The following is a 26,285-nucleotide window of genomic DNA, read 5'->3' on the forward strand; positions in this document are numbered from 1 at the left end:
ACCAGTAACTTTGCCATCCTCACTCTTTATCTTGATCTGTACTCAGTGAAAACCACTGGGAGGTAACACATGTTGTAACAGCATGGAACATAATTGCACTTATAGGTATTGCCATCTAAATCCAGTCCCCACACAGATACAAGATTATAGCAGCTCTTTTCAAACCTTCAGGATCCAGATTTTCACCATCTTTTGTAGCCATTGGAATCTGCGAACATTTGTAAACTTTTCTGTATAGCTGCAATTTCCAAGTGCCAAACTGAATCTCAGGGAAAGACAGGAAAAAAAATGCTTGTTTTTTCACTGTTATGCTTTAGATCCCATTAAGTTTTACTTCCCCCCCCCCCCCCCCCCCCCGTCTTGTAGCTCCCTGCTCACAGCACTGAGCCCTAGGGTTTTTTCCAGAATTCTTGCTGTAACTTATATGACAGCTCTGCAACACACCTCATGACCTGTTGTGGTAGAGGTATGAGTTCATACTATTTTATCAAAGTTGTCTGAATTATAATAAAAAAAAATCAGTTCTAAATCTGATAAGAGATTTTAAGTGGCAAATTAACAACGAAAGATTTTTCTGTAAAATTACATACAATTGAAAAACTTAATCATGTTGAACAGTTGAAAGACTGTGAGTAAACTACTTCGGAAGTTAGGAAATAGCTGCTTGCATCCAATGGGACAATTCCTATTAAGAAAATGTGTATAGTAGCAAATATGTACTTCCCTGATTTGGAGGTTCTTCCTGCTGCACTTTCCATGCTATTTTGTTGGTAAGATGAACAGGCCTGTGTATGTGTTACACATTCTGTGCTCATGAGAAGCTGTTTTGCCTTGCCCAAGCTGAGGCTTCAAGGGAACAGGGGTAGAAACTGGGTTTGGTGTATCTAGAGGGAATAAAACTGAAAAAGGCTAAGGAGCATTAGCGGCATTCCAGACCAGTCAAAGATGGAAAGGATTAAATCTTCCTTCTTAATTTTTGGGTACCTGCAGTGTGCTCTGACATAGCTTATCTGTCTGTCACTGATCATTTTTACCAGACAACTCCCTAATCTGCATACAAAACTTCAGAAAAAGGCAAAGACTGGTCAGGAACCAGAGGATGAGGTATCGCTGGAGCTGCTGGTTACTGTGGCAACTTTCCTAAAAAAATGCGTTTCTGCAAAGCCTTGGGGCTTTTGTGTCGTCAACATCTCACCCCAGGTACATCAAGAGCAGGTATGTCTACATCTTAGGCTGCTGTGTAGTGTTAAGGTACACAAACAGTTTATATACTGGAATTAGGCTAGACTTAGCAGTGGAGCACACAACAAGTTAAATTTACTCTGTTTCTCAGAGCAACAGGTCCCAGCAGAATAAATCAAACAGTACAGAGCTCCACTACTTAAATACCTAAACTAGCTTGGGATCTCTACACTGTCTGCAAACCCAAATTAAGACACATCCAAAGAAGCCGTTCACTTCACGATACAGCCTCGAGCCTCCTGAATTCCCCAGGTGGGACACAGTCTGTGGCATTACTGCACCCAACTGCTGCTGTGACACACACCACCCCTCCAGCAGAGCAATACTCAGTATAGCAAGTACGGCAGATGCTATTTTGGCCAGAAGTAGAAACATGTGACTCCAAAATCAAAAGCCTGAGCCTTTATAGCCTGGGATGAAGAAACCAAGCTGAAAATGGCCCCATTCCCACTTCATGCGTATTGGGACAAAAAATACCACTGAAAATCCAGAATGATTTTACTCATATGTAAAACGCCTCAACCTTTAGATAGAAAAACCCACCGCCAAGTAATTTTCACTCTCTCCGTTTAAGCCACGGCAGGCAACCAACGACAGGAAGGTCCGAAGGCCTTGACATTTCGTTTCCTGCTCCAAAAACCCGGGCCGCCGGGTGCCAGTGTAACTGCTAGCCCTCCTCCACACCAGCACCGAGGAAGGGGCTCGGTGGCGAGCGAAGCGCAGGGGACGCAGCCGGGTCCCCCGCTCCCGTACGGCATCCCCGGCCCCGGGACAAGGCGGCAAGCCGCGGCGGTCGGAGGCTCGCTGACCCCAGGCGGGAGGTGTCCGAGCTACCCGGGCTCCGGACGGCCTCGGGGCCCCAAGGCAGCACGGCGAGGGGACCCCGGCCGGCTCCCGCTCGCCTCGTCGCCGGGGCGGGCGGCCGCTGCCGGCCCGGGCTCCCCCGGGCGGGGCGGGCAGAGGGCGGCGGCCGGCGCCGCGCCCCTCCGGCCTGGTCTGGGCGGCGGCGGGCGCCGAGCGCCCTCTCCGGGCGGGGCAGAGCCGGGGCGGGCAGAGCGCCGTCGCCGGCCGGGGCGGGAGGCCGCGGCGCCGCCAGAGGTGGGGTCCCGGCGCTGCCCCTGCCCCGGCACCGCCTCCTCCGCCCCAGCCCGGTCCCGCCGGCCCCCTCCGCTCCCTCCCCGGCCGGCTCCGGCTGGGGCTCGGCGGCTGCCATTGGCTTAGCGGCCCCATCCGGGCACTCGGCGCAGCGCTGTTCCTCAGCCCGATCGTCCCAATATGGCGGAGGTGAGCGGGGAAAGCGGGCTGGGGCGCCGGGGTTCGGCCGGCTCCGCGCGGGCCCCCGCCGCCGACGGGTCCCCCGCGCCCGCCTCGACATCCCCGTAAGGCGCCTCCGGGGCGGCCCGGCGGCGCGGGGCGGGGGGGGGGGGCGGGGGGGAGCCGGCGGGGCCGGGGGGGCGGCCGGCGGAGCCGCCGGCGCCGGGGCAGCGGGGAGCCTGCGCGACTAGGCCGCACGGCGGGCGCCGCGCAGCGCGGGTGCCGGGTTCGCAGCCCGCGGGCGGCCGACAGGCCGCGGCCGGGCGCGGAGGGGGGCGCGGCCGCCGCGCCGGGCCGCCGGGGGGCGCGGGCCGGGCCGGGCCGGCGGCGATGGAGGAGCGCCGGGCGGGAGGGAGGAGGAGCGAGCCCCGGGCTGGGAGCGGGGAAGAGACGGCGGCCGGTCCGGCTGCCTCCGCCGCTGCCGCCCCCTGTCATGTCCCGCCCGACCGGGGCCGGAGGCAGCGGGAGCACCGGCCGGGCCGGGCCGGGCGCGGCTCCTGGCGGGGGGGGCTTCTGCTAGCGGAGGAGGAAGAGCAGGGAAGGAGAGCGGCAGGCGGGGAGCGAGCGAGCGGGCGAGAGAGGGAAGGAAGGAGGGAGGCAGGGAGGGATGGGAGAGGGTGAAGGGGATGGAGGGGCTGGCAGGGCGGGACGCAAGGGCCGAGGCCGGCGGGGGAATGGCGCAGCTCCGGAGGCGGAGGGGGGAGAGCATGAAATGAAGACCTCTGCCTGCTGCCGGGTCGGAGGGAACCCTCTCTCACCTCGCTTTCTCTCCTCCCCGCAGGCTTCCTTTGGGAGTTCGAGCCCAGGTTCGTCCTCGCCCACCTCCAGCACCCGGCCTGCCGCTAGCCCACCACTCTCTCCCTTCTGCTCCTTCCCAAATTTATCCCCTCGTAGCTTTCCTAACGATTCGTGTGCACGCAATTAACCGCCTGCCAGATTTTTAAGAGAAGGAGATGTGCGCTGTGGAGTCCTTCCCTTAACTCTGGTTGCAGTTAGTAATTGGCTGCTGGGAACCCAAAATGAAAACAAAGTTTTGTAGTGCTTTTAAGTCAGTATCTCAGTAAAGCCATGTAGCCTGGAGAGAGACTGCTTCTCTTGCTGCTGATAACTACAGGCTTGTGTAAATTTTTAACTTCTTGGTAGAAGAGAAAATGCTTAAAATCATAATGCTAAGTAATTTGTAAGGCTTTAACTGCTGTTAAGGTTCTTTGGAATACTTTACACAAGCAAGCATAGTTGACATCAGCAGGGCTACCCTCAAAGAAGTATTTGGGAATTTGCTTGTGTGTAACTGCCTTCTGCATTGGCTGTTTGTCTTCTTTTTTAACTACTCTTACGAAATTTATTGGGCTTGTATTCTTGAATGTGGTTTTAAATATTTTAAATGGGATATTGAGCATTCAGAGCTACTAAAGAAGTGGGACTTTTTCATCTAAAGTCTGTGAGTGGAATAGAACTTCCATTTGAGTTACTCAAACATAAGGTGGGTTAGAACAGTGATGAGAAGCAGTAATCTTGAGCTCACATATATATAAATATATATTAGGTTAAGGCAGTTGACACTTCTTTAAAACTGGATCAGGGTGTGATGGCCAACAGCAGGAAAATTCAACACGTAATGTTATTACTGTAATGGGATTAGCGTTATCAGCTATACTGAAAGTTCTGTGAGACCATAATATGAATAACGTGAATAAAAAGCATTTTTGGCCTGAATGTTTCTCTACAGTATGATATTATGAACTTTCACAGTATTGTCTCAAGTGAGCTAAAAAGACAAAGTTTACTTCCATTGCCTGCATATAAGGAATGAACATTTAGCATAATTGCTGATTTTTATTGTAGAACACTGACTTTGCAGTGCAGAATATTCACATCTTTAAAGCCTGTTGGATCTAATGATAACCTTTCTAAGAGTTGGCAAAATGCACTTAAAATAATAACAAAAACAATTACAGTACTTTTTGATGACTTATGAGTATCCTTGAGCAATGAAAGTGTCTGTTGGACCACAGAGCTGTCACAATGGCTTGTTAATTAATGTGATCCATTAGAAGCATTTTGTTTTTTCTGGTATATTTTCTTCAATATTTCTTGAAACTCTGCTATGTTTATTCTTTCTTCATAGATTAAGTGCTAAGAATTAAATTAGCTTTAATAAAAGATCCATCTGTGAGGCTAAACTAATCTGAGGCAAATCTCGCTGTTTATTTTGCTGTTAGTAGGAAGCTGATTCATAATCTAAGTTAGCTGTTTATCAGTGAAAACTTGCTTGCTACCATATAAATCACATAAATAGAATCAGAGTCTATAAATCACAGTCTTGCAGCATCTGAAATCTTGTGACGTGTGCGCTTTGTACCTTAATGATGATTTCAAGGATGTTTTGCACAATCTTTCATTCAGTAAAATACTAATTTGGGATTGTACTTTCTGAAACTTTGTTTTAGTAGTTTAGGTACTTCTAGCAATAACTCTATACTGCAAGAGACAAAACTGCACCTACTACTTACAAATATGAAAAGGGAAAGCCAGCTGAAACAGCTGAATTTGTCAAGTAGTTAAGAATTTGTTCCAGTTATTCCATTGAGGGTTCTGACCCTGTATGTAAAAGAATTCATGCAACCATATTTTTTTCTGTGATGTAATTTCATATGTTGGTATAGAAAAAAAATTACTCAAATTAGGTTTTTTTGATAGTTGGCTCTTTATCGTCCGAGGATCATGACTTTGACCCATCTGCTGAAATGCTGGTACATGATTATGATGATGAGCGAACTCTCGAAGAAGAGGAGATGATGGAAGAAAGCAAAAATTTCAGCTCTGAAATTGAAGATTTAGAAAAGGTAAGAGTGACTCGTGCTCTCATAAATGTCCATACATGTTGTAACTTTTCTAGTGAAAAGAACACTCAACCTGTTCTTCAGTTTGTATTGTATAATGCTGGAAATGTATATTTCCTGCAACATGCCTCTGCAGCTTGTTTAAAAAAAGAAAAGAAAATCATGTTTAGTTAGCATATAACAGTGCGTCCTCACCAAATGCCTGAACTTAGCTTCTGAAAGATATCAGTGTTATGTTAAGTTCATATTCTTTTTCATTTAGTAGTCCTTTCACTTTGATAGAGAAATCACTGAAGCAGGTTTTAGAGTCCTATCATCTAATATCTCTTATGACTTCTAAGTTTTGTAAGTTGGATATAAGTTGAAGCTGTACACTTTGCATACTATTAAGTGACAGCTAGCTGTATTTCATTCTGTTGGTTAGGTTTTGCTTTTCAATATGCAAATAAACAGTCCTGTTTTAGGCATGATGGATCACATTAATTTTCTATGTAAGTGGTAGTTCTATGTCTTAGTTTCATCAGTTTGGCATTCGGTAGGTGTACAGAATGACCAGCATGCTCCTTGGCTTTTCCTATTCCATTTTACGCTCTTTAATTACATGTTTTTCCTATTTACACCTCTTGTTCATCTGTGGCAGTGCATCACCCATTTTAAATGCTTGCTGAATGATGAACACCCACAAATTGATGTTGCTTGCATTATTGTTGGGTGACCCACTTACACCACTCAGCATAACTGCAGATTTTGGTCAACAGAGTTCCAGGAAAGTGTAATTTTTAGCATCAAATATGAGGCTGTGTTTTTGTAGTCTGTGTGAGAACAAATTTTCTAAATGTGGAGTTAACAGTGTTTATACTCCTGATTTTTTTTTTTTTGTCCTGCTACCTTTACAATTACATTTTTGCTGATTATGAACTTGCAATTATAATAGCGAAGCACCTCGCCAAGTCTGGTGGTTAAAATGGACTTACTCCACAAAATTATCTTATTGCTTCTATAATAGAAGGTAGAAGAATTGAGAGCCGCTCAACTTAAACACTTTATTACTTTAGGTCCTGATCCTGGAAAGACTTGGATGTGAGTTTACGTTTACTCATTGTGAAAAGTCTTTGCAGGACTAAGACCTTAGCTGACTAAAGAAAACAAGTAATTTAATCAGTGTATGAGTTCAACAGGAAATTTTTAAAGGTAATATAACTTTTAAAGGTATAAATATTGGAAAATATTTTTAATATTTTGATGGCTTGAATCAGGTAACTAAAAAAATCTCCACTGTTTATTGTTTTAGTAATTGAATTAGGATGCAGATATGATGATACTGAAATCAATCACTTGATCAAAAGCTGGTGGAAAAAAGTTAGAAATCAAGCCTTTCTCTTGATTTTTGCTTTCTATATCATTAGCTGTCTTTCTCCTATTACCTTCTCAACAGTCATTGTAAAATATATTGTGCAGGAGATGGAAAGGAGGGCTTAAAAGTTGCTATATGGGTTTACTTTTGTGGGGTTTTGCACACTTGCAGCTGTAACTGTAGGACTAAAGTCTTCAAGTTTTTCTGCATTTCTCTCTTGTAGGAGGCTTGTTAGTGTTTCTAGGATATCTTCTGTCTTGAAGAAGTATAGGCAAATCATGCTCTACAGTATGAATCAGATAAGGAGCAAATTTTTAATACTTACTCTTTAGTTTCATCCAGTAAACAACTTTCTACAATTGCTTGATGGGACTTCGCTATATGCCAAGAGACATGGTTATGAATTATTTCAGTCCTGTGCCTGAATCAAGATTCCTGCTTTCAATTAAGTTTTTATTTGTTTGTTTTTTACTTTTGTTCTTCAGATTATGTCTTATCCTTTTAGGCCTGAACTGTTTACAAGTATTTGGCAATATGTTGAAATGTTTGTAAATCCTCTTGTGTTAGGAAGGAAACATGCCATTGGAAGATTTACTGGCATTCTACGGCTATGAACCCACGATTCCAGTTATGGCGGGTTCCAGTGCTGATAGCTCTCCAAGTGAACTTGCGGATGAACTTCCAGATATGACTCTAGATAAAGTAAGTCAGAACCATTTTCCCCTGTATTATGGTTTAAATGCAGAAATCCAGGTGACCTTAAATTATATTTCACTATCTCTTAATGTTACAAAATATGTATCTTTGTTAATTTCCATATACAGTATTACTCTGAATTCATTCTTTTTCAACAATATTGAGGATCTGATTCTAATTATAATTATCACACTTACAAATGCATAGCAACTTCAGTGGCACTATATTACTACAAATGAGAAATGAATAAGTTAACAGTTCTTCTAAAACACATTCTAAAACACATACTGAACTTTCAATAGGTGGGTTTTTTTTTTAATAGAAGTGGGATTTTTTGATAGTGTATGCAATGTCCAGAAGTAATAATTCTGACTGCCAACACACATGTCAAGTATCAAAATGTCTGTGGATAACTTGAAAATGCACTCCTGAATGCCTTGGAATGTTGTTTTCAAGTGCATATCATTTGGAAAGATCTCAACTTTGGGGAGTGAGAGAGAGATTGTTTTATGTGCAGTGACTACATGTGTTGCATTGCTGATGTAAAAACCTAAAACTTCGGGTTCTGTGATTTGCAAGCTGACTTTGAATTCTGAGATTTTAGTCTGATTTTTGGCTGTAAAGCATATGCAGCTTGTAGTTTGGATTATAAAGTACGTAGGTATAAGTATGTCTTTTTTTTTTTTTTTACTTTCTGTGAGTATGATGTAATGGTACAGTCCACAGAAAGTAGGATATAATGATGGCTCTGCACATCTGATTCTCATTAGGATTCACAATTGTGTTGAGGCTACAAAAATGTAGTCGGCTTGTTGTCTAATACAGTTCTTTCCCTTCCTAACCTCTCTACAGAGGGGTTCAAACATGTCTGCTGGTGGAGGAGGTGTGCTTTTTCTTTCGTAACATCTTTTTCTTTAACCTACAGAAACATCAATTTTTTTGTATTTTGAGAAGATAACAGGTTGTCTATTGTCTGTAACTGTCCTCTCAGCAAAAGTCTACAAAAATGCCTGGCTGTTTGGGGTTTTTTTTTCCCAGAGTTTAAGGGGTAGCAGCCTTTTAAAACTTCAGTATATCTGTGATGGAAAGAATGACAGAATTCTACAGATTTGAGGATGCTTCCACTGGCATTTTTCATGGGAAGCAGCTGGAGGAACATCTGAGAGTGATGCTTGCAGAAGTTACTTCTAGTGCATTTGTTTTAATAGAAGACAAAGGGGAAATGAACCCCTGTGTTCAACTCTGAAATGAATCGTTATATTTGCTCTTAGATTTAGGAGAAGCAAACTAGCTTTTTAATTAAGGGAGTATGGTCTGCTAAATTTACTTACGGTAAAATAATTCTTTTTAATTAATGAGACTTACAATTTGCTGAATCTAAATGCTCACCAGTCTATGCTTAATAGTCAGTCTGAGGTTTTATGTTTTTTATTTAATGATACAGGAGGAAATAGCTAAAGACCTCTTGTCGGGTGATGATGAAGAAACACAGTCCTCTGCTGATGACTTGACACCATCAGTTACTTCACATGAGGCTACTGACTTCTTTCCTCGGCCATTAAGATGTAGGAAACCTAATTTTTTAATAGTACTCAAAAATTCTTAGCATTATATGTAGCTTCCTAGCTTAAAATAACAAAACTGGTAGTGCTGACTTTACTGGGAATTGAGAAACAGTGCTTTGCAGGATGTTGTACATGAATGTTGTCTTTGGTTGGTATTACTGATTACCTGAAAGACTTATATTTGGTACTGTTCTCAAAGCACAAGTAAAATTAATTTCTCTACATATACAATAACTTCATAATTAATAGTTAATGTGGTATTGAGGAACACCCTTAATTCATTTTCAATATGTTAGTGAATTACATGAATATGTAACCCATTCTTTTAAATTAGTGTTTCTCTACTAAAATTTTTGCTGCTGCTTTTAAGCCAGTGACTTCTCCGTGCAGCCTGTGGATGTGAACTGGGACGCGGTTTCTTTGTGATTATTTCCCTTCACACATTCAACTTCATGGGGTGAGCCAAAGTGGTTTTATATGGGATGGGGCCTATAAACCCATGACCACCAAAATTTCACTACCCATGGAGCTATTACGGGAAAGATCTGAGAACCAGTGGTTCAGTTATCCAACCTGGACGAGATATTCCTCATTGCCTGTTGCAGCTTATTTGTTCACTGGTGTACTAGAGTTAGAGCAATGTGGAGGATTTTTATCACAGTTTTGATTTGGCAAGTATCTTAAGCTATTCCTGGGGGATTTCATTCCTCTAGAGCAGGGGGATGATAAAGGGGATGTGCTGCCTCAGTCATCAGCAATTGTAGCCCTTTGCATGCTGCTGATTGTGTAATAAGACATTTGTATTGAAAGAGAGATACAAAAACCTTAAAAATTATAACACCCTTTTTTCAGTTAAGCAAACCACAAACTTGCTGGCACTTAAACATTGCTTGTGAACTGTTAATGAATATGACACTGAAAGTGTGGCAGCTTTATAGAAAAAATAATTAGCCCCTCATCTTCTAGAGGATTAAGAAACAGTGATCTTTGTTTTCAGCTGTCATGGTTTTCTATCAGAATGTTACTTTCTCTATTAGAACTTTTGGCTGGATATTTTAAAATCAAATATCCACCATTTCAGGGAGGGAGATGTCAGTTCTCTGTGCTGTTGGCAGTTTCACCTTTTTTTCTGATCTCTGTCAATTTCTCAGGTACTAAGATAACATTAACTTTTAAGATAAACGTGTCTAATACATAATATAGGCTATTTTAAATTTGCTTTAATTGGAAGAAATAATTGCCTATGATTATCCAGGCATATTGTTACTTCATGCATTTAGGTTAGCTTCTTGCGTTCTACTTCTAACAAGAAAAAGAGATAGACTGGTGATTGTAGTAATGACTACAGAAGAAGAGCCTCAGTCCATAGAGTCTTGGATATTGTCTCTGATGTTGACGATTCTGTTTAGTTGTGGCGAAGCTAAAATTGCAACCCTATTTATAAGCATATTTTTTCTGAAGTTTGAGAATACAAAATAGCTTTAATCATATCAGAACTGTGGATTCCATTCTGCCAGAGATTATACAGCTATAAAACCAGAATTACTTCAGAACCCAGTACCACAGTGTTGCAGATTCTAAAATACGAGTTCTTGTGTGGAGTACTGTATTTGAATTGCTTGGTGTGCTCTGCTGTATTTCTTCCTAATTAAAAAAAAAAAAGGAATAAGCAGTCTTTTGCTGACTTTTCCTTATTCCATTTTGTGTATCTCTCCTGTATCTTTACTCCATGCTGAGGCAGCCCTGTTTAAAGGAATGTTTTGAATGCCCATTAAAACTTCTGATGAAAGATTTTAGTAGGTAATAAAGACATGCCTTCAACTTTACTTTCTTTGTGATTAACCTGAGGCTAAGTCATAGCCCTGGAAGTTTTCTGGTTTTCTCATACCTTTTCTGTAAGGTATAAGCCTTTTTTGAGAAAATTGATGAAGAATCATGATCTCATTTCCTTTTGACTGTTAGAAATACGGTAGATTGTTTCAGCTGAGGTGATGATAAATGTTTCCGTTCTGCAGTATACAAGTACCAGTGCCTTCTGACTTCATGTTAGTTTGATAGAAATGTAGATTAACAGACTTCTGACAGAAATGTAGGTCAACAGATTCATTTTAAGGCTCCCAGAATAAAAGCAAGGTGCCCCTTTCAAAAGTAAACATTATCTTGTAGTTCTGTGTTTGAACTGGAAATTCTTCCTAGCTAAAACCAAACTTCTTTGTGTCTGAAGCAAACACTACGTGTGATGGAGATAAGGAATCAGATGGTGAAGATCTAGAGGCAGACAATGGTAATTCATCTGAAGATTTGAGAAAGGTAATGATTGTGTCTTAAAAAAAAAGTTAAAAGAACTTTATTGTTAAGAAAAATGCATTAAGATTTATAGTACATATCTAAAATAGTACCTTAATTCTGGAATTCTCTGCCAAATGCCAGGTTAATGGCATTTTTAATGCTTCCATTCCACAAAATATTAAGTTAATACCTTTCTCTTTTCATTTTTGTTACATCTTCAGGAAATAATGGTTGGTTCACAGTACCAGGCTGAAATTCCACCTTACCTTGGCAGATACAGTGATGATGAAAAGGGTAAGTTCTTCTGACTGTTTTACTTTTTATTTTATGTTTATACATAGCAGTTGATGGAAAAATGTTATTTAAATTTATAAGGTAAATTCAATGGCTTACTTAAAGTCTCAGAGACCTTAATAAAAAAAAAAAAAAAGGCACTAGAAAACTGAAGTAAAACAACCACAGAATTATATCTCAGAATGTGATTCTTCAACTTTGAGAGGACATTCTGAAGAAAACATTGGGTGGTGGATTACAGTGTTAATTCTGAAGTATCTAGTAATATTAGGAGGCAACAAACTGTGGATCAAGAAGGAAATATTTTCATCAGAGTATCATAACTGGGCTATGAGCATGTAATTTAGTTTACACTGAAGATCTTCAAAACAGTATTTTTCTTTGCTTGTTTTTTGGCAAGCACAACAGTGTAGGTTACAAAATGGATATGGAAAATAAAGCAATAAACTATTTTAAATTTCCATAGCATGAGTAGAAGATGTGGGTTCTGATACACTGTCTTTTAAAAACTAGTATGTTTTAAGTATGATATTATTCCAGTGTAAATTTAGGTTAAAAACTGCAATTGTGCTACAGTAGAAAAAAACCCTTATTTAATAGAGTTTTGTATCTTTAGAAACCTTCACTATGAGAAAAGTATAGAACATACAGCTGTGGAATTCAAAAAGCAAATAATGAAAGAAATTTGCTCATGCGTGGAACAGCTCTGAAATTAAGGAACAGTTTGGGGGATAATGTTAATAAATTAAGTGCATTCTGGGTTTTTTTCTGTAAATTTTCAATATTCTGTAAGTTACTTTTGTTAGAACTGTAACATTTCATGGGAATATTATTCGCATGAAGTATATCAAGTGTTTTCACCATTACTAACTGCTTTTTTGAATAATGATCCTTTGCAGTAGAGAAGAAGAAAGTTTGGTATGGATGGAGCTGGAACCATTAGCAAGTGAACATGTCTTGTGTTGCTTCAGAGACCTAGGGAAGTCTCCTGTTTTCTAAGATTCAAGCATGATGCTTATGGGTTGTAAGAAATGGAGGAGTAAGAACCAGATTTATCTGGATAGTCCTTTTACTATTTACACATCTTGATTTCTCCTTAGCCAAGAACTAGAGAAGTGCCAATGACCAGAGGATGACCAGGAGGGGGTTAATCTCACAACTTTCTCTGGAATGAGTTGGTGCCAGAGAGAACCAGTGAGAGTCTTGTCTGCTGGCATGGCCAAGAGCAAAGAGGTAGCTCCCAGATCAGAGAGCCCAAGGAGCTCCTTTTGCAATTATCAGTCATGGACTCCAGCTAGAAGTGCTGGGTTGTCTTGATTGATAAAGGAGGTTGAAGATGAGTGTCAGCAGTGCTTGGAGAGGTTGGACCTGGCTGTAGGGGTGGAGGATTCTGTGAAAGCCTCCTCTTCTGTACTCTCTGAAGAGCTTGTGATGTCATCTGCAAATACAAGCCCCTGTTTGCCACCAAGTTGGGAGGGAGGGTTGATCTGCTGGAGGGTAGGAAGGCTCTACAGAGGGATCTGGACAGGCTGAATCAATGGGCCGAGGTCAATTATATGAGGTTCAGCAAGGCCAAGGGCTGGGTCCTGCCCTTGAGTCACAACAACCCCATGCAGCACTACAGGCTTGGGGAAGAGTGGCTGGAAAGCTGCCCAGCAGAAAAAGACCTGGGGGTGCTGGTTGACAGCCAGCTGAATATGAGCCAGCAGTGTGCCCAGGTGGCCAAGAAGGCCAACGGCATCCTGGCCTGCATCAGAAATAGTGTGGCCAGCAGGAGCAGGGAGGTGGTTGTTCCCCTGTACTCGGCACTGGTGAGGCCGCACCTTGAGTACTGTGTTCAGTTTTGGGCCCCTCACTACAGGAAAGACATTGAGGTGCTGAAGCGAGTCCAGAGAAGGGCAACAAAGCTGATGAAGGGCCTGGAGCACAAGTCTTATGAGGAGCGGCTGAGGGAACTGGGGTTGTTTAGCCTGGAGAAAAGGAGGCTGAGGGAAGACCTTATTGCTCTCTACAACTACCTGAAAGGAGGTTGTAGTGAGGTGGGTACTGGTCTCTTTTATCAAGTAACTAATGATAGGATGAGAGGAAATGGCCTCAAGTTGCACCAGGGGAGGTTTAGATTGGATATTAGGAAAAATTTCTTTACTGAGAGGGTTGTTGAGCATTGGAACAGGCTGCCCAGGGAAGTGGTGGAGTCACCATCCCTGGAGGTGTTCAAAAAGCCTGTAGACGTGGCACTTCAGGACATGGTTCAGTGGGCATGGTGGTGTTGGGTTGACAGTTGGACTCGACGATCTTAAAGGTCTTTTCTAACCTAAACAATTCTGATTCTGTGATTCTATGATTTCTCCTATGTACTCCCAGCTACCAGAATTGTGCTAGAAGGCAGTTCTGTTCTTCTATAAACCTTACACTTGTAACATATCTGTTTGAAAGTTTTCCATGTTCTTAAGCTGTAACAGAACTTTCAGAGGACATGTGATTTTATTCCTCACCTTAGCTTAATCTTGTTTCCCACAGTTTTATGAGAGATTTGAGAATCTTCATCTCTTCTACTGTAACAGCCATTATGCTTGTGTGTTTGAATTGAATAACTGTCTAATTTTCTATCACCAAGACAGTACACAAAACATTACATGCAATGTTAATCACAACTGTTGATCAGAATAAAGGATTTATAGTTTAATCTAGAATTGAAACGTGCACAGACTGACAGGTTCAGTCCAACTCTTCCGTATTTCCAATCTATTGTCTTTCAAATAAGCTACTTAAGAGGTGCATGCATGATTTTAGTGTACTATGAAGGAGGAATATACATCCTGATTCCTTGTAAAGTATGCAACGTACAAGTTCTTAACAGCATTCAGTTGTTAGTGAATGGAAAAACAGATTACCACATTGAGACCTAGATTTCTGTTCTGTTAAGTTATCTTTGGCAAATTTTAGTTGAAAATGACCAATTAGCTACCTCCTCTTGTTTTTGGGTTTTTTTTTTACATGTAATATTTGAAATATTAAAGTAATACCCTACACTTTTACTGTAAACTATAGTTTATTTTTTTGAAAACAGCTGAACAAAACTGTGAATGGTTTTGCTAGTTAGTTTATATGGAGATGATGAATAGATATGCATAACTTGACTTGAATCATCTAGCTGTCAAAAAGCTGCTCCTCTGTAAAGACTCTTCATCTCAAGAGTTCAGTCTCTTATCTTCATGGAACCTGAATCTCTTCACCATGTCACACTGCAGAGTCTGTCTCTTAACTGAGGCTTTTGGGGAAAAAGTGAGCTGCAATTTAAAAGTGGCATGATGGTGCTTGATTTGATTACTTCTGTGTTCTTTGTCTTTGTGAAATAGCTCTTAATGTTACAGTCTTAAAAATGTCACACCTGGCATTAATGGATTTCTGTTTTAACAGCCTATGAAAATGAAGACCATTTACTTTGGAAACCTGATGTGATCTCAGAAAGTAAAGTTAAAGAATACCTTTTTGAAACCTCCTTAAGAACAGGAAATGAAAAAATGATTGGCAGAATTCCTGAAGGACTACATACACGGGACAATGAACAAGTATGTTTTATATCCTGTTCCATTTGTGACACATTGCTTTGTAATTAAAATGTGTTCTCTTTCTTTGCCTTCTGTTATAAAGGCAGCAATACTCAACTTCTTTTTTTTTTAATTAGATATTATTGGGGTCAGGATCTTATTTGTAATTTTAAGCACATGCTTAAAATTATGAGTATTTGAATGTTAGCAGTGTTGTGATCTGTGATGTTTCTGATTGCCATGCTGTTGACAAATCCAGCTTTTTTTAATAATGGCATATAATGTTTTACACTTTCTTAATTAATCCTTGCCTTAACTTCTAGATGGTTTTGCTTTTGGTTGTTATTTTAAAATTCTCATCTTCTATAAAGAAAAATTCTCTTTTTTATGTTAGATATGCTAACTGAAAGGCTAGTTTTAGAGGTCTAGATTGGATATTTGCAAACATTGACTCTTTCTAAAGACTTTTTCTATTTTATAGGCGCTGTATGAACTTCTTAAAAGTAGCCATAATGTTAAAGAAGCAATTGAGAGGTACTGCTCAAATGGAAAGGTGTCTCAGGGTAAGAGAGAATACCTTGTTTTTCAGAAATGTATGTTTGGAAAAAAAAAAAAAAAAAAGTTGCATAGATAAACCTTGTGTAAGAATCGGGTTGATGAGCACATCCCTTTCCATGATGTCTTTAGCACAGATTAGGTATAATCTGACTGTTGGCCAGTTGGAAATTCCTGCTAGAGAAGTTTGCAACTTGTATAGAGGTTGAGGATCAGTTTTCCACCTTCCCTTCATTCCTCCTTTGCTGTTGTAACAATGGCACAGACTGAGGAGAGGGGTCGGGGGGAGCGGTGATTTTGCCTCCCGTGTGGCAGTTCTCACCCACATTACAGCATCTTTTTAAGATCATGATGAATTATAATCTGATGACATTTATAACAAAATCAGGAGAACACAGCTGGCTATATAAATAAGCCCCACTCTCTTCCCCGCTGTGCTAATGTTGTGCTATGCCAATCCTAAATTGATTCTACTGTATAGTTCCATAGGTCTTCAGTAGAGCATGGAGAGCTTTGCTCGAGTTTACGGTGGAAAGCAAGCTTCCATCTTGTTTGTCCCTGACTTTATTACTCCCTTAAATGAAAGTCAGAGTTTATCATTTAGCAAAGACAGTTCTTTGTCCTGTATTTTAACATACGTGTTACATAAAGCAGAAATGGAGTATGAGCCCTGATATAAACTGATAGTCTGACAGATATTCCCTACTCAGAATTGGATTCAAAGGGAACTTGAGTGTTTACAAGTTAGGTGCTGTGAAAGCTAAGTATCTAAGGTAAAGCTGAAGGGTACAATAAGGACTATCAGAGCAGTGCTTCAGAAAGCTCATATACAGCAGGAGATTGCATAGACCTAAACAATAAGGAAGTATCAGTTGCAGGGTTGTATCCTAAATCCCACACCTTTCTAGGATTTATGTTCCTGTTCTGGGATTGAAAAATACCTCTGCCCATTTGTAGTTCAGAGCCCAAAATTCTGTCCTAAGGACTAGTACTCACACTCCCTGTCCTGCCCCACATCAAATGGGACTTATTATACCTTCATTAAAAATGATAAAGGATGATAACACTGTCAGTGCCTGTCTCTTAGGGTAACCATTATGCTATGATCTGATCTACCCACTGAAGTTCACTGCTATCTCAAGATGAGAATTAAAAATCCACGACTCCCAGAATAATTTCTTAACTGTTGGGCTTTACATGAGGATCTTTTCTCTTTAAAGCTTGAGAACTCTGTAGTAAGGAGTGCAAAATCAGTGGGGTGAGAAAGAAAGAAAATGGCTTTGCAGTGGCATGATTATCTCCTCCTTCTGGGAGCAGAAAGGTCTTGGTTTCAGTGTCTGCTTCCAGAAATGTTTTGAAATGTGTTTTTCCCCCCCCGCCATTGGCTGTAAATGTCAGCTGAACAGGAACTTTGGATCACCATTATGAATGTAAGATGCCTGAAATATCCCTTCTTAATTATATAGATCCAAACCGTAATCAAGGTAGGAAAGCAACGATACTTGAGACAAAACTGACCTATTCAAATAGTTTGAGCTACTTTGTTTTAAAAGTCTTACTCTTTTTTAATGAGTTGTTGTTGTTGTTGTTGTTTGTAAAACTAAAATTCAGTTTTAGAAATTGCAGGTTTTATCTTAAAAAAAAAACCAACAGAGAGAGATATTTGCAGTTCCACCTTGTGAAATCTGAAAGGGTTATTCCTGGGATCTTTAGGAGCAGATGGTTGTTTGGTTTGTTCCGGATTCCCTGATAGCCCTTGTTTTTCAAAAGCCTGGATCAGACTAAGTGGAGTCCCAGTCATTTGGCCCTGTATGGCTACCTGAGGTATGCCTAGAGCTAAGCCTTTCTTTCATGGTTCATTATGCCTTTTCTTGGGGTCCATTACCTCGCCAGGAGGTTTACGAGATTGGGGAAAGTGTCAGGGGTTCTGTGAAGTCTGTCTTACTTGCCAGATCCGTCTGCTGTCTGTGTTAGCTCAGGACTGCCCTGCTGGTGTTCGTTCATCCCACCCCGTTTCTCGACTATGATTTACAATGCCATGCATCAAGTCTGCCCAGGTCGGGATGGGTCAGAGAAGGGTTTGGCCACCCTGACCCTCCTGAGCATTATGTTCTATGTTTTGTCTTATTTCATCCCTTTTTGCAATGAAGTACAATTTTAAAACAGCTGGGGCTCCTTTTACTAGCGGTTTCATGGCTCTGGGGTCTACAGGGGCAGAGACAGGGTAATCACCACGTGCACCTCTGTTGTTAAGGCAGGCTGCTTTTGTAATGGCAGTAAAAAGTTCACTTTAATGTTCTTACTGATGTAGCAGTGGGCTCCCCTCTATCCTGAGGGTCTGTGCCTCCTGCCCAATATGCTACTCAACGGGTAATAGAGTGTGATTCAGTGTTAGGGGATGGTCTCTCATTCAAGAGCACCCCTGGTCCCCAAAAGCCATCCTGATCTAACATAATACAGTCTCCTTGTTAAGGAGGCATGCCAGAGATACTCAGCCTTGCTTTTTTGCGTTTTTTCTTTTTTCCTCCCTTGGTTGTTTAAGCATTTGGTTTATTTGCAGAGGTAACAGCATTTCTTGTCACTTTTTTTGTTCAAACTAATTTTGTAACATTCTCCCTTCTTGTTCTTCACATTCTTTTAACCGATAGGCAGCTCCTAAATACCTCTTCAACATCTTGTATATTATTATTATTATTACCTTCTCTTTACCATCTTTCAGCTTCCCTTTTACAGGGTTCAACTGTTCTTTTATCTTATTCCAATTATCCCACTTTTCACGCACCCAGTCATATGAAAATTTCAGTGAAGTGTTAACTTTGTGACTCCATAACTAGTCAGTGATTGAATCGGCCATCCTGCTGACTATGCCAATTTTTTGTTGCAGGTGAATAATTGAGAAAAGTTATCGTTATGGGGTTAACTAAAAGGGGTTTTTAGTAAAAACTAACATTTGATTAAATGATCAAATGATAATTAATCGTTGATTGGTAATTAAACTGTAATTAATCAATTGAGTAGTAATTAAACTGATTTAACAATAATTAATTGATAATTAGGTGGTGGTCAAACACTCTACTACTTACTACACTTCTAATAATTAAGCTATAACTTGATATATATACATGTCATTAGTATACAATATACTTTTAGGCTTAATGTAAAATGTCACTTACCTAATTAGAGCCTTTACATCCTGGGCAGGGGATGTCTGAACTCTGAAGGATAACCTTGAGAGGCGTCTCTTCCCTGCTCAAGCGGAGATCAGTCCTGCCCAGACTGCTGCTCTGCAGGAGAGCTCAGAGGGCTTGGAGCAGCTACAGATACTTATAGCGTAAAGTGACCAACTCGTAGTCAGCCCTCCTCTTTGGTGTACACGCAGGTGTGCAGCTGTAGCAGTTTTAGTTTTGTCTACTCCCAGCTCAGGCTGGTACTGTTAGCTCCTGATAAGACATGGCTTAGACTCCTTGGTTCCTGAGAAGATACAGCCTAGCACAGTTCTCACGGTTTGCACAGTGGGGCTGATCTCAGGCTGCCTTGTTGGTGGTGCCTGAATCAAAGTACTGCTCGCTCACTCAGAGCAGGGGTATCCGTCACAACAGGTTGTTCCTTCACTCTTTTTTTGAACGATCACTGTTCTTTGTATCCTGTGTGAGAAGAAATATTCAGAAAAATTATCTCTAGCTTACACCTCAGTGATGTTATCAAACCTTGGTTTTTTGATGACAAACTTATTAAGAAATAATAAATCAAATCTTTTGCATGTCACTTGCTCTCAAGGATAAAAGATTTCAGAAATCAAACTCTTCTATGAGTCTTTATAAAGAAGAATGTTAGATTTCAGGTAGGATATCTGTACAGGAGAGGAAAGAACATGGATTTTTTTTTTAGAATGTATTTGGGTAGTCATCCATTAGCAACAAATATTTTATTTGTAAAAGGTTAGTGAGTGAAATCAAGTTTATCATGCTACTTTTATAATTGTCTAGAAGAGATGACAGCATGGACGGAAGAAGAATGCAGAAGCTTTGAACATGCACTTCTTATTTATGGAAAGGACTTTCATCTCATACAGAAAAACAAGGTTAGTATTTTACAGTTAAGTGGAAGAATTAGTAGATGATACAATGCTGAAAATCTGTAAAAGCAATACATTTGTCAGAAGCCATGCAGAAGAGTGAAATAAGAACCAACATATTAAAACCAGCTTGGCATTTTTGTCCTAATTTTTCCTCAGATGTCATTGGAAAACTAGGCATTGCAAGATGAGTCAATGTATTATCTCTGAAATTGACTTATGTTGGCATTACTTCCATTTATGCATTCATATTATAATTTAGTTTAAATGTGTGCCTCTCCTAGAAGTACAGTATTTCAATACCATGGCAGTGGGAGGGGAAAACGCATCTTAACTTATTTTTGTCACCAGGAAGGTGTAAGTTTACTGAAACAGACTTAGCTCTTTGTGTTTTCAGGAAGTGTAGTCATCCATAAGGACTCTGTTTTGTGGCCAGCAAAGGAGTTCTAATCTTGATCTGGATTGCTTCTGACTGACTGATCTGTGCCTGAAGAATAGGGATTTGGGGGGGGGGGGGGGGGGGGCAGTTAATCAAAAAGCAACAGTTGTCAATATGGATGTTTCCAAATATTCTGTGTATCTACTTTATACTTTGATACCACCTTGAAGGTTTTTTCCTTTAGGAGTCTGGTGGTCTTGTATTTCAGATAAACTTGATAGGTTTGTCATTGCTGTTCAGCAACAGTAAGCTAGTCATGCTCAATACCTGGTTTAACCTGTCCTAAATAATATTTGGGTGGTTCAGATTTTAAGTGGACCTTACCAATAAACAGTAATTCATCAGAGATGCAAAGAAATAATTTTAAAATATTTTTTCCAACATGCAACAAAGTATGTGGGTTGATGTATATGTTGCTATGGATCGGAATTTGTCTAAGAAATCAGCTGGGTTTTTTTCCAAAAGGGTAAAATGCCAGAAAGTTCAGGGAAGGTTCTGGGACTCAGCATAAGCTGATGCCACTTCTATTTCAAAAGTATCAGCTAGACAAGCTTTTGTGTGTGGAAGAATTTAACATGAGGTGTTTCCTTATCACTGTACTGCAAAGCGCCGTTAACTGCGACTTGATATCACTAGCATACGGACATCTGCTCATTTCCTCCCCTGCCTGGTATGTTGTTGTCTAAACTAGCAAGGTTTATTATTACACCCAAGGTATTTTGGATTTGCCTCTGATGTTTCCGTGAGTTTGATTAAGCTCAAGTATAGTTTACTGCCAGCTGATAGAGTTGTATATGCTAGTTGTAAAACTTGAACTGGAACTGTGGGCTGAGGATGATGTGAAATGTTTCTGCATCTAAAAATGGATGTAGTTTATAAGAATATAGGTAGAAGTAACGACTTTTTCTACCAAGAATCTGATTTCATATAGCAAACTCCATTTGGGGGAAAGAGACAGTTAACATAGATCAAAATGAATCTTTTGAGTCCTTTATACCTTCTCAACAAGACTACAATTTTATTTTGTTGTTTAAGCATTTATCATTGTGATTATCTGTTGTCAAAGCCTCCAGGATTCTGGACTTCCCCAAAAGGAATAAGTACCCAAAGTCTTTCCTGCGTCACTTCTCTTAGGTCATTGATTTACTCAGCTTTTTCCATCTTAAGAGAGACTCTATCTTATAGTTTAAAAAAATTGTTATATATATAAATGCTTCAGATGTAGATATAGTTTCAATCTAGTTTTAAAAAAGTCAATAATGCATACAGTAGAACAAATGTAATACTTGAAACTGTAGATCTTTGAAGTCTTCTAATCTAATTGGTTTGTTCCAGATACTAGAACAATACAACTAACAATATTGCAGGAATGGGAATTGGAGAGATGACAAAACATAAGTCTTTGCATTAATCTTGTCAATTCTTCCTGCCTTCTTTTAGGTGAGAACTAGAACAGTTGCTGAGTGTGTGGCTTTCTATTACATGTGGAAAAAGTCAGAACGTTATGATTACTTTGCTCAGCAAACAAGATTTGGAAAGAAGAGATACAACCATCACCCAGGAGTTACGTAAGTAAAACGTTCTTGGAATATGTTTTCTGTTACAAATCATAAATGTAGAGGATTTTTTTTTTCCTTCTGTCATTGCAGTATAATGCTGCAGTGGCTATGGCAACTGAAATTAAATCCATCATCACTTTTAGGCTTTGTTTTCCAGTTAAATAATACATTATGGATGCAATATTCTTTTAGGGACTACATGGATCGTTTGGTCGATGAAGCAGAAGCCCTTGGTGGCGCAGTGCATTCTTCAGCCTTAACATCTAATAGTCGAACAGAAACCATTCCTGATCAACAGTTAAGCATTCTGAACTCTATCACTGCCAATGAGTTGACAGGTAAATCAAGGAAAAAAAAAATTTCTTGTTGTAACTATGCAAACAACTATTTCATTTGCATTTGTGTTCATCTTTTCTCCAGCATTGACAAATAGTGTAGCTACAGTCTGCCACACTTCAGATGTGAACTGCCTGGATGACACCTTTCCTCCTATGGACAGCTTACCCCGAGCACCAGTTAATCACGTGCCTGTTGGAACAGAAGAATTGCTTAACTTGCCTAGCAATGGTGAAAGTGATTGTTTTAATTTATTTGAGACTGGCTTTTATCATTCAGAGCTAAACCCAATGAACATGTGCAGTGAGGAGACAGAAAGACCTGCAAAGAGATTGAAAATGGGAATTGCTGTCCCAGAATCTTTCATGAGTGATGTCTCTGTAAATAACCTTGGTGTGGACTTCGAGAACCACACACACCATATTACCAGTGCCAAAATGGCTGTTTCAGTGGCTGACTTCAGCAGTCTATCTGCAAATGAGACAAATGGTTTTATCAATACCCACACTCTTCACCAACATGCTGCCCTTCACTCAGAATGACTGTGGAAAACTAAACAAACAGTGGGTACTTTATGCAGTAGTAGTAAACTTGGTGGGAGCTATCAGGTTTGCTTAGTCTTTCACTGGAAGTTTGAACTTTATGACATCAGTGATGTCTTTGTATGTATAGAACTATATCTTGATTTATCAAGAGTAATTTCTTTTTCAGTCCATAAATGTGGAAATGTCATAGGATGTTCAGCAGAGTTTGGGACTAAGAGAACTCTGTGGTGCAGCTTTAAGCTCTGCTTCAGTTTTTTTTAAAGCCTGTAGACGGAGGCCACCGTTTCAAAACCAGCACAGAAGTTCTGAACGAATTGGAGTGGCTTTTTAGTCTAAGTTACTTTTGCCGTAACGGATGCAGTGGAATAACAATGTTTACAGGTACCGATCCTGATCCCTGCTCAATGTAGCATTTTTTTTTTTTTTTTCTTATAAAGGCAGGGATGGGTTTCTTTAATTTAAACTGCACAAACATACAAGGATGTTTTTTAAATGGAACCTTCTCTCATGTGATACTAAACTAGAGCACTTCAGTTTACAAAACAGCAAGTTCATCTTGGTGGAAGCTAGCACAAGGGACTTAACATGACTAAAGTGTGAAGACCTACACTTCGATGCTGTTGCAAAAATATAGGCCATGGCTACCTTACACAGAAGTAATTATGCTGCCATTGGTGTCTGTGTACTTTAAACTTATTTACTGGCTTAAACAGATGCGTTTTAGGCTATATTGTATTCGGATGGGTTTTGTCCACGACTTTGAAGAGTAATGTAATTGTGTACCTTAAGTTTCCTAAGGCAGCTGATGTATAAAGCTACAGTCTGCACAGCTTAGGATTTACCACTAAACAAGCAGTCTACATTTGGAAGACATCTTAAATTGTTTGGAGCACTGCAGTTCAAAGTGTTACAGTTTTGAGGGACTATCTAGTTTATATAGGAATAGTAGAACCTTGAAGTATGTATTTGAAAGTTTTTCTTTAGTGTGGATTGCATTTATTTGTTTTGGCAAGTCATTGGCTCAAAAATGGCACTTCACTACCTTGGTCAAATAGGAAAGGATGAGTAAAAATGTTTCCCATAAAAGCAACTATGTAACTTCAGTACATTTTTTTTTTTTTATTTTGAACACTGAGTGCAATTTAGCCATCCAGGAAGTTTGTCTTGCAAACGTTTGTTCTAGTTCTTGCGGGAGAGGCAGCCCAAGCATAGTATTGGCTTGTAACTGGTTGTAGCATACAGCTTTCAGGGTTTTTTAATGAGAATCTGAACCTTACTTCAATAGGATTACCCCTTTCCTGCCATACTTTTTCTTTGCACTGTTTGTATTACAAATTTAATTGCCACTAATTTGTTTTCATTATTCAAGTGATTAAGTTTGCATTGTTGATATTTGTAATAGTTGCTTCAAGGTTATGCTGAGTAATTAGAAAATAGTGACTTTAATATTTGAAAGGGAAGAGGGTATTTATTATGCATACTGTGAAATGCATTGACATCCTGAGTTTTGGATGGAGCGTATGGAGTTTTCTTTACAGCATTGTAACGAAGATTGCTTTGAAATGTTTACGCAATAGCACATCTACCATATTAAAAACAAATTAGTTTAGCACAGTGGACAAAAGTAGACATAATTTTGTAATCCGTTCTTAATTTACACATCTGAAATATGTAACTTTAGTAAGTACACAGTAAATAACAGGTAGCCTTGGCCCTGTGTTGTACTCTGACATTTTTAGCCAAGTTGTCAGCTTCTTGTTGCTGTGTTTTGTGCTGAACTTTGTACCTTGTTTTTTTTGTTTATGAATCAACACATTTTACGTAATTTTGTAAAATACTGGCCATAATCCTCCATTGTTATACATTCAAGTTTATCTATGGGTTTACAGTGAGTGGCTGGTCTGTATAAAAATCATTATACAAAGATGACTGAATGCTTATACCAGTTGCACTTAAATGAACATGCCCATTCTCATTAGCTGATGCAGTAATATATTCAGTTTATCTATGCATTGCTGGGCTCTTAAAGTAGACAGAGACTTGTCTAAGGTTTGGGTTGTCAGCAAGTTGAATGGACACTTTAGTTATTTAATAAAGACTTTTGACCAAAATTCAGAAAATGGTATGAGAGAAAAATGAATTCCAGCTAGTCTAATAGATTTTTAAATGCTGATCTTATTTAGCCTGTTGGCTAGCTAGCTGGTATCGTTTACTTTTAATTCCTTGTTAAAATGAGGCAATAATTTGCAAGATTTTGTAAATATGTAAATTCTTCATATCTTTTTAGATATCTATTTCAATATTTTCTGACTACTTCTGTGTATAGTTACATTTTTGTGCATGCTTGATGTGACATTCATAAATTTGTACCACTATGACTCTATCCATGTAAAATAGCTATTTATTGAACTTTTCTTTTAAAAGCTGGACTTACTTATTTTTCTCTCAGTTTAAACATTTAAATGGAGAACTTGTTACTGTTTATTAAAAGAATTGCGTTTTGAAAGTCAGCATGAAGATAACTGAATTGCAGCCATATGAAGAAATTACATTGCCTTGGTTCTTAGATGGTGAAGCACAATTCTTATAACAAACTGTGATGAATTCTTTGTCCTTTGCCACACCTTTTCTTCATACAAACAAACCAAAAAAATCCATAATGGGCAACTGCAGTGTTGGTAAATGTATCCTTTTTATGTACAGGGAATCTGAAGAGGGTAGCTGATTCATTTAGGAGTGTAACTGGTGCTGTGATTATAGCAATACTTTTACTTTGGTTAGTCATACATCATCTTCTCATGCTAGGTTTTTAAATGTTTAGTTTTCCTCTTATGGTCAAACTGCTGAATTTACTTGAAGGATGTACAATACTGTTTGAAGAATACTAAATTGTGTACAATTAGGTCAATGAATTGTGCAATTGTTTCCTGTTTTTAATTTTTAAAACTGAGGGTCAAAAACATAGGAAAAATTCTGATCAAGTAGAACATAGTGATACTACTTAATTTAACCAAAGTCTCTAGTGAATATTTCAACTTTGAATGTAAACTAATGGATTAACTGACCAACAGGGACACTATTTGCCCAGCATTACAAGCACATTGTCTACAGACAGGGAAACTAAATACAATAATTTATAAGATAATGACAAGGTTACTATTTTTTTTATTCCTATTTTTCATTGAAGATACTATCAATTGTAAAATACAGTAGGAATGGTTATAGTTCTCCTAATAAAACAGATTCCAGTTATTCTCAGTTCAAAGTAAGTACCCTGTGCATAACAACAAATCTAGTGACAATCGGAACATGTTCTAGTATCATGTGTTCAAGAGGAAGTCGCTGTTGTTGCATTGGTTTTAATATTTGTACATAAACACTGATTTTTTTTTTTTGAGCATTATTTTGTATTTGTTGTACTTTAATACCTGGTGTACAGCTCCAGAAATAAATGTCTGGAAACCTTTCTTTACTTGTAAAGCTTTACATACATCTGCACTATGTTTGCTACTTCATTTTCATAAATATTTAGCAGTAACTGTGAACACATTTTAAGAACTCCAGGTACCGCTGAAGTGCACGCTACCACGCTACCTAATGTTACATAGAGAAGAGTGAAAAATGCAGC

General features: G+C 39.6%; 1 protein-coding gene across 2 annotated transcripts; it reads left to right on the forward strand.

Moving 5' to 3' along the window:
- Positions 1–2,334: 2,334 nt before the first annotated feature.
- Positions 2,335–26,137, forward strand: MIER3 (MIER family member 3). Of its 2 annotated transcripts, none has more exons than XM_052775903.1 (13): positions 2,335–2,526; positions 3,338–3,362; positions 5,257–5,402; positions 7,321–7,455; positions 8,894–9,014; positions 11,239–11,324; positions 11,525–11,597; positions 15,018–15,169; positions 15,630–15,711; positions 19,693–19,784; positions 21,658–21,785; positions 21,969–22,114; positions 22,197–26,137. In XM_052775903.1, the coding sequence occupies exons 1-13, from the start codon at positions 2,518–2,520 to the stop codon at positions 22,652–22,654; spliced, it is 1,653 nt and encodes a 550-aa protein (XP_052631863.1). In that variant the 5' UTR covers positions 2,335–2,517; the 3' UTR covers positions 22,655–26,137. The 2 variants fall into 2 exon arrangements, with proteins under 2 accessions (XP_052631863.1, XP_052631862.1); XM_052775902.1 differs by having other exon boundaries at positions 2,336–2,526; positions 19,690–19,784.
- The last annotated feature ends 148 nt before the right edge of the window (positions 26,138–26,285 follow it).

Source organism: Harpia harpyja, chromosome Z, assembly GCF_026419915.1.
Source record: "Harpia harpyja isolate bHarHar1 chromosome Z, bHarHar1 primary haplotype, whole genome shotgun sequence".
Lineage (NCBI taxonomy): Eukaryota > Metazoa > Chordata > Aves > Accipitriformes > Accipitridae > Harpia > Harpia harpyja.

Coding starts and splice junctions, on each gene's coding strand:
- MIER3 (XM_052775902.1), top strand. Junction 15,712..19,689: donor AAATGGAAAGGTGTCTCAGG/GTAAGAGAGAAT, acceptor ATAATTGTCTAG/AAGAGATGACAGCATGGACG. Junction 21,786..21,968: donor AACCATCACCCAGGAGTTAC/GTAAGTAAAACG, acceptor ATATTCTTTTAG/GGACTACATGGATCGTTTGG.